The 13,667-nt window shown below is 46.2% G+C and overlaps 1 protein-coding gene across 1 annotated transcript in view; it reads right to left on the bottom strand.

The window, feature by feature from the left end:
- Pgm1 (phosphoglucomutase 1) overlaps positions 1-9,112 on the bottom strand; it is a 56,972-nt gene extending 47,860 nt beyond the window's left edge. The window contains exon 1 of the mRNA XM_021159356.2: positions 8,742-9,112. Coding sequence (XP_021015015.1) covers positions 8,742-8,987 — 246 coding nt within the window. The 5' untranslated portion in view covers positions 8,988-9,112. The remainder of the gene's footprint in view (positions 1-8,741) is intronic.
- Between the last annotated feature and the right edge of the window lie 4,555 nt (positions 9,113-13,667).

Raw genomic sequence — 13,667 nt, 5'->3', positions numbered from 1 at the left:
GTGCCCTTGAGTGGGACAGTGGAATCCAGTCACAACCTCTGCACTAGGCCATAAACAGCATGCACTTCCTCTACCATACACCAGAGAACCCACTATGACATACTGTGCTACTACAGAACCACTGCAATGGGGCCAACAGTCCACCCATTAAATTCTCAAAGATGAGCTAAATAAACCTTTCCTCCTCTGACGCTGACTCCACTCAGGCATTTGTTGCTATAATGGAAAGATGGTTCCTAGGCACATCTCTTTCCGCTGCCTATGACCCAAACATGGGTAAGAGCAAGCAGGGTGCATGGGGAAACATCTGCAGTCAGGTGGGCAAGTACAACCTCTTGCATGAGCAGGATGGCAAAGCCATGAGACCACAGGAGGCCAGGCCCAACCTGCTTGCACCCGCCATTCCTAGAAAGAAAAATCTCCATTCTTCTTTAAGTCACATCTATTTGTCTATTGAGTCTCTTACCACAGCCTAACCTGTATTATCATACAAATTATTTGGATCACCATATAGACTGCATAGTATACACAATGTTCACTTTGGGGGCCACCTCGGAGTATCTATCTCCAGAGCAGCCAAACTGAGCTACAGTGGGAGGGTCAAGCGTTGTTGGAACAATCAAAGAGATTTCAAACATAAGGCAGGCAGAAAGTCCCAAAGCCATCATGTTCCAATTTACCCATGTTAAACTACAGTCTATGGGCTTCCCATATGTGCAGCTCAGGGTAATGACAAGTTTGCAATGTAGTCATAGCGCAGACATACTTCCCTTGCCAGAATTTAGCTAACTACAACTCACACACACACACACACACATACACTGAGGAAGAGGGAGATGTCAACAACATGGGCAGTTCTGACACCATGTTACTCACAGACCACAGGCCCTCGCTCAGCTCTGCTCCCTACACAGCTGAGTATTAGCCTGGTCCTGCTGTCCTCTACAGATAAATACACTGGATTACGTGTTTTCTACACATCTGTGCAAAGGACTGAAGAGCGATTTGGCTATACTCAAGTGTCACCCTCCACTCTAATGTAGAACACACACGAGAGTACAGCATAACTTCCCATATGATCTGGATGTGGGCTACTGTCCCCACTGACCCCTGCGAGGCTAGCTCATCCTCAGATTATAGGCATCTAGTTCAGCTTCCACTTTTTAATAGGAACCATCAAGAGAAAGAAACCTTCTCTTGTGGATTTTAATCCTTCTTTCACACTATGATTCCAAAATTAGTTTTCATTCAATCCAGGAGTGGTGAAAATGGCCTCCCTCCAGGTGCCCTGGAGTTTAAAGTCACTTTTCCTGTTTAAAGTCACTTAGACTGGCTGTGCTTCTCAGCCACCCAGAGTGGAAACCTGGCATTTACAATGCTGTCCTGAGAATGCATCTCTGAAAGTAACGTATGAGTCCATGGATATCAAGTCAAAAGGGGCTTCCGCTGGTCCCCCATGACCCCACCCACTGTAACCTGGAAAAAACCACATTTTGTGCTGAGCCACTTTTCTTCATAGCAGCCGAACACAAATTCGAGCATTTTCCTGCAAGAAAACGGATCTCACATCCCATGTGACATCAGAGAGTGGGAAAGGAAGAAGTCAGCTAAATTTGGGAAGATAGTTCTCTATGTCATAGATGGCCACACACACTCAATGTCATGTGTGCTGGAATTCACCAAAGTTGTTCTATCTGGGGTCCTCTTATAAATGCATAGAATTCACCTGAACATCAGGGCTCTGGAAGTCCATCCACACTGCCAAATCCAGTGTCCTCAGCCACTGAGTGAGGATGTTGTCACAACCCCCATATGTTGTCACATATGTTCTCTGACATATACTCACTTGTGTTTATAGCTTGCCTTTTGTTGTTGTTAGGAGACAACATCCCACTTAGGAATCCATGCTGGCCTTGAACTCACAGGCTTCTTGTGAGTTCTTAGCATCCAGACTGCTGAGATTATGGGCATGTGCCGCTGTGCCCCATGACATATACTTATTTATAGAAAAGACCAACTGTATGAAATATCAGAAGACCAAAGTGCAAGCTCCAACACTACCAAGAAGCAGGACAAGGGAACCACGTTTCATGACCACAGTTTGTGGTTTAAGAAGTGCACCTGGCATAGCCTTCTCCAGTTCTAGGCTGGAGAGTACAGTTGCCACTTTTCAAGGAAACTTCTCTTTGGTACAGATAGAGACTATTATAGAAAAACGCACAACCAATCAAATCCCAATGCTGTGGAGCCCAGTCCCAGTGGATAAATATTCAACACAATTCCAGCACCCAAAGCTAAGAGATCGTGGCAGAAGGTGGGAAGGAGATGTTGTTAGAGCTGAGGATTAGGAAGTCTGATGTGAGACTGTGTTCCCTAGAAACTTCAGAAGCTACACCCAAACGTCTCACCAACATGACTGCCTAAATGGAAGTGGAATGAGACTCCAACAGACATGCTAAAGTGCATGGGGAAAGTTTGACCCGCTGCAGAGCACTACAGGCAACTGAGGGATGCTGACAGTGGAGGGAATAGGAAAGATCACACCAAAGGTCAGCCCTGCGATATATGTGCAAGTAACATTATACAGGCTTAGCAGGTTGTGTGTGTGTGTGTGTGTGTGTGTGTGTGTGTAACAGCAATTAATGAAGAAAGAGGCCATGCATTTGAGAGAGAAAGGAGGAGTTTGGAAGGGCTTCAAGGGAGGAAAGGGAAGGGGGAAATGATGTAATTATATCATAATCTCACTGGGATATTGATTATGTTAATCTATTTTCTGTAATTATAGTGAAATGATTAAAGTGAATACAAGGAAAGAGACTGAGTTAGCACAGAGTTTTGCAGATGGACAGTCGGAGCAAGTTCTCATTCCCATTTCCCTGCGGCTCACAGGGCTGCCCTTCTGTGTTGGCTCCTTTTCCGTCACTTAACACAAGCCAAGGTCACCTGAGAGGAGACTAAATTAAGAAAAATGCTCCAGTAAGACTGGACTGTAAACAAGCTTGTAGGACATTTTCTTAATTGTGATCGATGGGGGAGGGCCCAGCCCACTGTGGGTGGTACCATCCCTAGGCTGAGCAAACCTCGGGAAACAAGCTATACCCCAATGCGGCCTCTGCATCAGCTCCTACCTCCAGGTTCCTGCCTTGATTGAGTCCCTTCCTTGATTTCCTTCTATGATGAGCAGTTAGCCAGATAAATCGCTCCCTCCCCAAGTCACAGCCACAAAAACCCCAACTGCAACACCCTTTGTGGTCATTTCTATCCTGAGGACAGCAGCTGAGAAAAGCCTTCTCCGTATTCTCCACCAAAGGTCCTTCACAGACCCTGAAAACTTACAACACTAGATGGTGATTTTTAAACATGGGCAAGGAGCTCCCCATATATGAGCTCAGCTCTGAATCAGGTGAAGTCAGGCTATGACTGGGCAAACGGCCAAGTGCTCCAAGGAGCTCCGGGGAGAGTAGATGGGGCAGTTCAATCTTCCCTGCCTACATCTCTTACACATGTGTGGCTGGACCTGTCGGGTAGCGCACTTTCCCGTATGTGTGAGAGTTGGAATGCTTCACAACACAACCAGGGACGACTCTTTAGTACCTTACCCGTCCCCCCGAAAAAATGCACTACCACAAAACTACCATATTTCTACACTGCTCTCTTAAGGGCCCATTTATTTATCCTAAGAGTCACGTTTTCTAACAAAGCCCATAGTGTCTCCTGTCTTCCTCTACTAAGATGGTATAGAAGCCAGAAATTGTAACTGTCTTGTCAGGACTTGGGTCCTCTTAAAGAGGAAGAGTGATCCTAACCACTGGGTCATCTCCCAGCCTCCTTTTTAGTCTTGAATGCTGTAGCAACAGACCACATTAAAGAAGAAAGGGTTATTCATTTATTTTTAGAGAAAACACTTGTGAAACTGAAGAAGAGAATTTCTCAAAAAACAAACAAACAAACAAAAACCAACTCAATAAAGTCTTATGTGACCAGGGGTTGGAGACACAGCTCAGTGGTGCAGTGCTTGACTAATTCTGGTGAGGACCTGGGACCAATGCCCAACACTGAAGGTTAAGAAACACAAACAAGCCAGGTGGTGGTGGTGCACGCCTTTAATCCCAGCACTTGGGATTTCTGAGTTCAGGGTCTGAGGCCAGCCTGGTCTACAGAGTGAGTTCCAGGACAGCCAGGGCTATACATAGAAACCCTGTCTCGAAAAAACAGAAAAAAAAAAGAAAAAAAAAACACAAACAAAAAAGCACATATGTAGTAGCAAAGACTACGTTACTCCTGCCTACCCTCCTGCTGCTCTCCTCTCCTGAGAGGTGGGTGCATATTCTCTGATTGCAGGCCACGGCCTCAGTTCCCATGCTAAGGAGAGAGCTGACTCGGTAAAAGGCTGCAGTGCAAGCATCAGGACCAGAGTCCCATTTGCAGAAATTCCCCACAAAAATCCCAGGTGAGCTTGCAATCCCAGTGCTGGAGAAGCAGAAACAGGAAGAACCCTGGGGGTCCCAGGCCAGCTAACCTTGATGGCTTATCAAGTTCCAGCCAAAGAGAGAACCTATGTCAAAAACAGTAGATGGTACCTGAAGAACACCGAAGGCTGTCCTCTGATCTCTGCATGCATGTATACACATGTATCCAGATAAAAACATGCACACGCGTGCACACACACACACATACACACGCACACACACACTGAGAGTGGGGGGAGGGGAGAGGAGGGGAGGAGGGAGACAGAGAGACAAATAGAGACAGAGACAGAGAGAGTCCAGTCAGTTCAGTCCCAAATCAAGAATGTCCTCTCTTTAATAATTTTGCTTTTTTTCTATTTTATTTTATTTTTATTTTAATATTTCTTTTTTTTAAATCTCTTCTGGTCAACCCCTCCCAGAAGCCAAGATATCCTAAGTAAAAAAAGACATTATCTCCTTCAGCCTGGCATTTAATGCTGATTCAAAATCAGAAAGTACGACCTACTGAAGATTCATTCAAAAGCTGCTGATAACTAAGAATAATTAAGAAGCAGGAAGTTATTAAACCTTTTAAACGGGTAGTCTATAACAAAGTGACTCAAAGATGTCTCTCTGCTAAGCCAGGGCTGCCCTAAAGATACAGCACAGCTTATCAGGGCTCGCTGGCTAGCCAGACATGTGTGCAGAGTTCCAGGCCAGTGAGAGGGCCTTGTGTCAAGGAAAAGTATAGATGGTGCACGAGGAACAACATTCTGGTCTCTAAACCCATATATGTGCATACACACAAAGGCACACCTGCACACACAGACATAGGCGCCCACCCACATAAACACAGACCAAAACAGACATAGTCATCCCAAGTGGAAGACGACAGAGTTCTCAAGTTCTGGCTGATATGATTGGTGATCATAGGAGCCTTCATGTTTGGGTCAGTACATTTTCAGACCCATTCTGGTATCCAGCCTGGGATCAGACAGCTCTTTCCTGAGTGTGCAGATTGTGGACAAGAAGTCCATTTCCATGGTTTGGCTTTGTATCTGTGCTGGCAACATTGTCTATATTGGTGATTGACCATTCAGGGCTACCAGACAGGGAGTCATCAAACATACTACCTTTGGTCCACATTACTGTAGGTACAGTCTGAATTTTCTACTCACCAGGTCCACACCCCTGGGTTTAATCAATCAAGGGCTGATAATATTCAGAAAGAACAAAAATAATGAAATAAAATATTATACAGAGGCCAGTGAGATAGCTTAGCAGGGAAGAGCATTTGCTGCTAAGCCTGAGTCCACAAGACCCACATGGTAGGAAAGAACCAAATCCCACAGTTGTCCCCACCTCCACAAGCTTGCTGTGACACATGCACCCACATACATACACATACACAAATAAACATTAAAAAGTAATATGAAGCCGGGCGTGGTGGCACTCGCCTTTAATCCTAGCACTTGGGAGGCAGAGGCAGGCGGATTTCTGAGTTCAAGGCCAGCCTGGTCTACAAAGTGAGTTCCAGGACAGCCAGGGCTACACAGAGAAACCCTGTCTAGAAAAACCAAAAAAAAAAAAAAAAAAAAAAAAAAAAAAAAAAAAGCAATATGGGACAAATGTGAACACCTACACAGCGTTTTTTTATGCCATATTTAGTTTTCTAATATAGAGATGATTTAAGGTAACTACGTGGATTATAAGCAAATAAGCACCTCATCTTACAGGACCCTCACTATACAATAACAAATCCGAGAGACTAGCAGTAGTGAAGCAGTTTTTAATAAACCATTTTGCAGACAGAGGCACCAACATTGAGAAAGGGTAAAAATGGCTGGCGTGCTAATCTGGCACAGGTCAGTGTTTTCTGAAGTTCTTGATCATGTCCTGTTCTCTCTTCTCCCATAGACCAATACTCCAGAGAGGTCCAGTCGTCAGTTCTTCTAGCATGCCTGCCTTCCCAAAGTCCCTGTTCTCCTGGTTCAGAATGCAAAGCCGTACATGGTGGGGAGTACTCTGGGACCCGAGATACCCCCTTTTCTAATTATGGCACAGTCAAGGTGCAGCCTGCCTGCAACTTCTCAGCTTTCAGAGTGTTCAGACAAGCAGATGCCAGCTAGCAGAAAGGCCCAGGCCCCCTGATTATCCGCCACTCTTTGATGAGCTCTAATTGCACCTCACGCTGAAAACAGACCATGACAATTTATTTCTTACAGACGTAATCTTTTACAGAATTTGCTACCTGCAGAGGTCCTGGACTGATCCCCTTGAATGTACCAAGGAAAGACCTTCATGTAAAATGCAATCCTGTCTTAAGCTTAGTCTCCAATGGGCACATATGACCTGCAAACATAAATTCACTGGATGGAATTGCATTAATCTACTCTGGTGGTATCTATGAGAAAGGAGCAGTTGCTTTATGAAGATTTGATCTTAAGGGAATCACACACTTACACCCCTGGGGAGGAGTGATGCTTAAGAGAATCAGAGCAGCAAGCTGGGGACAAAGACCTAGGGTATAATAAGTTCAGCGAGCCATGGGATGGTGGGAACGATCAGTGGCGTGATCAAGATAAGGAATGAGACTAAGTCATCGAAATGCAGGGCATAGGTAAAGGCCCACAACAGTGCTACAGGGAATGAGCAAGCAGAGTCACCCTCCCTGAGGGGGCGTTTCAGCAGAGAGGCGGAAGCAGCAGGGCTTAGACGATGGTAAGGTGGCAAGTGAGGGAATCCTGGAACTATTAGAGTTTGGCCAAAGAGGGAAGAGCAACAGGCCAGTGGCTAATGCGTGATGATGTTTAGTAACTTTCTGTTGTTGTCTTCACGCTTTCCTTCTCACCCCACAGTACTCCCAAAGTGGCAGAAATCCATTTGAACCCTAAAACTCACACTATGCTAAAAGCTCCTACCGACAAGGCTCACTCCTGACTGGGAGCCTTCCTTTCCCCCACCCATTCTCTGTCCTGGGCATAGGCCAGGGAACTGCTGAATGAGGCCCCTGTGAGCAAGGGTGGAGTTGAAGGGATCCTCCCCACAGAGCTGATCGTCCTCTCTCCCACATGGAAAGAAAGCTGTGGTGGTCTGAACACTATGAGGCATACAGATACAAATCCCGACTTCTTTCTCTGTTAGTCAATGTCTGACTCATCCAGGAAAGTCTACATACAGAGCTCAGTTTAGATCTTGAAAACTGGGAAAAGAAGGTCTTGCAATTTATGAGTCCCTTAATTTTCAGAAGCCACTCAAGTGGTACCGGCAGGTTCCGTGCTGGATTCAATGTTCCCGTTATAGTTTTGGTAAATTCTTTAACCTGCCCAGGCTTTTTAGTACTCTCGTCGGTGACTTTAAAGTACCCATAATAGCGTCTTCCTTATAGGGCTTCAAGAGGGTTCTTGAGACACACCAGTGAAATGTTTGTCACGGTGCTTGGCAAGGCAGCTTGAAATAAGTTGAAATACAAGTAATTGCTGAAGGGAATGAGCCCCAGAGGAGCTGAGAGAAAGTCCAATGTTATTGTAAATATACAAAAAAAAAAAAAAAAAAAGTATTCCTTAAAACTTCTTTTAAAGTATCTTGTAGAAACAAATAACCAATTCCAAATCCACATTTACACATCATCAGATTTATAGGAGAAAAAAAAAGTTTCACCTCTCTAGTGGACCTGCTCAATTAAGACAGTTAACCTTCTTAACCAGGGGGCGGAACCGGGGGCGTTGCATTAATTTCCTGGCCTGTCAGGACAGCTTGCGTAAGCGAGCCCTTGGGTATATTGTTATTGCTTTAATGAAAATTCAGGTCCAGCCCCCTTGGTGGAACAGGTCCAGCAGAGACTGGACTTTTCAAAAGCCTGAACCCAGGCAGCAGGCCCGGCAGGGGAGGAAGCGCCTTTCCCAAGCCAACCAGTGGGCAGGGAGAGAGGCTTGGCACCTGCGGGCCCAGATCGCTGGCTTAACGCCCCAGGGGGATGAGTGCTCCGGTCACCCCGGCCCTCCCAACGCCTGGCCTCGAGCCAGCGGGAGGTGCCCCAATCCCAGACCAGAATAGCACAGCGCCACGCAGGGTCTGCACGGCGGGCTCACCTTTCCCGGCATAGCCATTGCGAAACTTGGGGTGTGGGGGGATGGGGTGGACGGGAAGCCAAATAGGGGAGTGGGGGCGGGGGTACTGCCAAGGTCAAGGGAGCGTGCGCGGGGCGGGGACGGGATGGTGGCGCGCACGGAAGCGCCGGCCCAGAAAAGCCCGCACGTCGCACACGCTCAGCCCGGCCCGCGCGTCCCTTACCCCGTTGGCTGCAGCGATGCGTACGATGAGCTGGATGGCCTCGGTCATGTAGAAGCGGCCGTCCCCGCCCACAACCAGCGTGGCCTCCTGCCTCAGCGCCGGCTCCACGGTAGAGACGATGCTCTGGATGAAATTCTCCGCATAGTTGGCGTTGCTCTGGAAAACCTTCACTCGCTTCCGCAATCCGCTGGTGCCGGGCTTCTGATCCGGATATGCCTGCGTCTTCACTGTCACGATCTTCACCATGGTGGCGGTTGGCTGCGAGGCGACAGTGGCTACGGCTCTGGCTGCTGCAGAGGGCTCAGGGTCCGCTCTGCTCTTGTCCTGGAAACAAGACGGCCCAGGGCCTGCCCACGGCCCGCCCACTTCGCCAAAGTCCGGCAGCCTGGGAAGGGGGACGGGTCACGAGGTCGAAAGGGGCGGAGTCTCCCCGACTGACACAACTCTACCTGAGCCAATGGTCTATATAAAGAAACTAGCTCTTTAACTGGAGAGCAGAGCTTCATCTATCCATCATAGTGCAAGGACGAAGAGTTCAGCACGTTACTGTGATTGGACTAGAGTGTCACGTATACATTCCAGAAGCTGGTCTAAAAGACAGAAATGCCATCTTCCGACTTTTTTTTTTCTGCAAGGACAGGCTCAACCCCAAAGTTATATTCAGCTTTCTATTTTTTATGTGTTTGCTGTGGGCCACATGCTACTTCATTAGTGATTGTGGATATCCGAAGAACTGATTTGTTTAGTGTATAGTTTCTAGATCTTCCAAAAGTACGGGTTTTATTTTTCCGTGCTTCTGCTCACAACACTGAAAAATTCTGATAATAAAATCCTTCCTCGCCCGGTGGTGGTGGCGTACGCCTTTAATCCCATCACTTGGGAGGCAGAGGCAGGCAGATTTCTGAGTTCGAGGCCAGCCTGATCTATAGAGTGAGTTCCAGGACAGCCAGGGCTACACAGAGAAACCCTGTCTCGAAAAACAAAACAAAATCCTTCATCACTTGAGGAAGTCTAGCTCAGTTTGGGTCTGAACAAGCCAGGCAGGCTCTTACCAGGATTGGCCTGTCTGTCATCCATCACGTTTGACAACTAGGAGATGGAAACTTTGAAGGCGGCCTAGATTAACATAGGTACAGCTATACGGCGTCAAAGGATTACTGTGACAGCGACCCAGTGATTGTGAAAACAGCAAGAGCTAAGGCAGCCAAAATGGATTTGATTATTCGGTAGGAATATTTTCTTCTGCCTTTCTTAGTTTTTTTGTTAAGAGTCTCTGCTTGACAAATGTGTCATTTTAGTATACCAAGAAAACAAAAACCCTTAAGAAAGTTAAGTCTGTGAGTGTCCATCTTAAACAAATGTAGCCGGGCGTGGTGGCGCACGCCTTTAATCCCAGCACTTGGGAGGCAGAGGCAGGCGGATTTCTGAGTTCGAGGCCAGCCTGGTCTACAGAGTGAGTTCCAGGACAGCCAGGACTACACAGAGAAACCCTGTCTCGAAAAACCAAAAAAAAAAAAAAAATGTAAAAACTTTCAAAAAGGATTTCTGTAAGAATGAGGTTGTGGTGATGATGACTGTGCCTGTATTCCTATGCGTGCATGCGTGCGCGCACACAACACACACACACACACACACACAGAGAGAGAGAGAGAGAGAGAGAGAGAGAGAGAGAGAGATTCCATAGAGGCATAGACCTATACAGTCTTGAAATGATCCCAGCTTAGTAGAGTCCACGTGAAATCAGTATTAGTTGATGCAGTCATTAGACTATATTTAAAACCTATCAGGCCTAAAATTATCAGCTCCTCTCTCCAGTTCCAGTACTAGAACATCCTGATAACCCATGAATTTAGCTTGTATTCATACTTTCACAGTGGCTAATTGGTGTCTCTTGATCAAGCAGGGAGGTTGGCTGACATATGTAAGTTTTGCCTCAGAACAAATGCTAATAGGTATATGGATATGAAGTTTATGTGCATACAGCATAGCTGGTTATAATCACTGTCATTGAGCTTCTGTGGTAGCTATGTGGAAACTGACAGCTGCTCATAATTTCTAATATTTTCCTAGGAGTTTATAGCTTATAGTCATATTTTTGTAAAGTTGTGTTTTCAAACCCATTAGATGAGAAAATTAAAGGTAGAATAGTGAGTGTGAGTGAGATTACCTAACTCAAAAATGAAAATATAGCATAGAATCCTCCCAAGTCTTAGAAACATCTACTTTAGATTTATATAGTTTACATTAGTGCTTTCACCTTGGTACTAATAAAAAGTACTCAACAAATGGTATCAAAGTGCTGGGCTCAGACTCGGAACCCATGCATGCCCTTCCCGCAGTCTTTACTGTCTGTGGAAGTATGATGAAGCTGTTCACTTAAGACTGGCTCTGTAAATGTAACTGAGGAAAATATGTAATAAAAATATTAAAAATTAAAAAAAAAAGACTGGCTCTGTACTTCTCTCACCTCAGAACATGCAGCAGTTAGCTTCAGCCACATAGCAAATCCATCTAAAACTCATTAGCTTAATACATCCTCCATGTATTATCCCTCGGGCTGTTGTTTATGCAAGTGTTACAGCTTTGAGGGGGAAGATTGCCCCAATGCAAGTGTTTCAGCTCTGAAGGGAAGGTATCCTGGCAGTCAGGAGCCAAGGAGTACCAGAGTCACACTGCACAACAAACCTCACACAAGAGATATACGGGGAAAGACACGAAAGGGTGACTGCCTGTGCTCAGGCAAGAAGCAGCCGAGAACTGAGCAGAGGCAGGCTTCTTGTATGGGGTTTCTTGGGGGCAGGGTTTACCAGGTTGGAGATTTCCAGGGCGGAGGGGGATTGCTGAGATTTCAAGTCCTGAGCTTGGGGTGAGACCAGGGATTGGTGGGTTTTGAAAACCCAGAAGTGAGCTTGGAGTTTTTTACCCTACAGGTTAACTGAGCAATTATGCGGATCTGAGCAAGACTCACCCAATCTTGGCTCCATCCAGTGTCTCCTTTACAGTCCCTATGATTCTAGCAATCATTTATGTAATCCCTTTGAATTACTTTTCCAGTGCTGTGTACCAAAATAACACACACACACACACACACGATGATTGAAAGTGCTCATTTATTACCTCAAAACTCTTTAAGTCAGAACTCTGCCACATATGGCTGTGTTGCACATTCTCAGCATATGTAAAACGATTGAAATCATGGTCTTGACTGGGCTGGGCAAAGTGTTAAAGGTAAATAAACATAGATGTCACAGTCTAAATACCCAAAGTCCAATCGCCTGTAGCCATGTAGCCGTGTATTCCAAACTGCACTCATCCTGATTGCCCTCAACCACTACTAGCTCCAGTCATAACCAGCACAGAAAGTCTTCATCATCATGAGTCAACAAAACCTACCAGCTACAGACAGCTTACAGAGCTGTGCTTGCCATAGAAGAAATGCTGGTGTGCGACAGCACTGTGGAGCAAGCCTGTGCTTTATAAGGTGAGCAGGCTTTTGCTTCTTTCTTAGAGAAAGAACTACTTGCTGAACTACTCTGGCAACAATAAACTAAGATTTAAAACTGTTTTGAGCTGATTGCTTTAGACACAACTCTTGAGATTGCTAAGAACACTGTTTGCTTGGCATCTATAGAGCTGAGACCCCTACTTCTTTGGAAGCTGTAATCCACTCCGCTTTGCTACACTGTCCTCACAATTCAAATCTCTGACTTATTCTAAAACATTGATTTGTGTGTAAGGTGCGCACACTACAGCACTGCAGCCTGAGGGCATCCTGCAGAAGGTGGTTCTCTCCTTCAACCTTGAGTTCTAGGGGTAGAACTTGGGCTATCAGGCTTGGCCCCAGGCCAAAACATACATACATACATACATACATACATACATACATACATACATACATACGTGTGTGAACTGTATCATGAAGTCTCAATAGCTACAGTTGCCCGTACTAGACCATGCCAGTAAACGCTCAAGCAAGGATGGGCAAAGAGCTGTTGTGTAACAAAACTTTTGCTGGAGAGAGGCAACACACATGTCTACTCACCCTAGATGGGGAGCCTGTGACAGACCATAGTACAGATCCTGTGTTACAGCTCTGAGGGGAGCGGTTTCCCCAGTGGAAGTGTTTCAGCTCTGAAGGCAAAGGTGCCCTGGCAGTCTGGGGCCAAGGAGTACCCCAAAGTCACACTGCACAACACAAGGAGATTTATTGGGAAAGACACAAGAGGGTGGCTGCCTCTGCTCAGAAGAGAAATAGCAAAGAACTGAGCAGGAAGCTGGCTTTATAGAGGGTTTCTTGGGCGGGGGGGGGGCGGTGCAGAATTTTCCAGAATGTGTATTTCCAGGGTGGGGATAGGTGGGACTTCAAGTCCAGAGCTTGGGATGAGTCCAGGGATTAATAGATTTTAAGCTTGGAAATTGGGCTTTTCAGTTCAGGGATTTGTGGGTTTCAAGTCAGGGATTGGTGGGTTTTCAAAACCTGGAAGTGAGGTCAGACTACAGATACCACCAAAGTCCAGATTGGTAAACCAATGAGTTGAATTGGTGTTAGGTACAGGTATATGGGTGAGAGGTTACTTACAGGAGCAGAAATGACAACAGCTGCATTACCAAAGCCCACCCCAGCCACAGGCTTAGAGAGCTTCCTTTCCAGCCGACTCTGATCTAAACCTTTTCCAGCCGGTTTGGCTGGTTTCTGCTTCTTCCAGGCAGCTGGTCTGGTCTCAGTCTTCTTTGTAGCTTTTGCTCTTCCGAGAGTCTTCATTGCAGCTGGGCTCTGCTTACCCCAGCAGGGAGAGGCCTGGTGACTCTGGTCAGTTATGAGGATTTGCTGAAGCTATTGTGAGTAGTTTACCTTCCGGCTTGAGGAACTTCCCAGTAAGGTGGAACGTTTCAGTCTGGGAGGAAATTGTTAAACAAGGGCCTTGA

The sequence above is a fragment of the Mus caroli genome, chromosome 4 (assembly GCF_900094665.2).
Source record: "Mus caroli chromosome 4, CAROLI_EIJ_v1.1, whole genome shotgun sequence".
Taxonomy (NCBI): Eukaryota; Metazoa; Chordata; class Mammalia; order Rodentia; family Muridae; genus Mus; species Mus caroli.
Note: the sequence above shows the minus strand (reverse complement) of the source record. Positions and strands in the feature narration are given on the sequence as shown.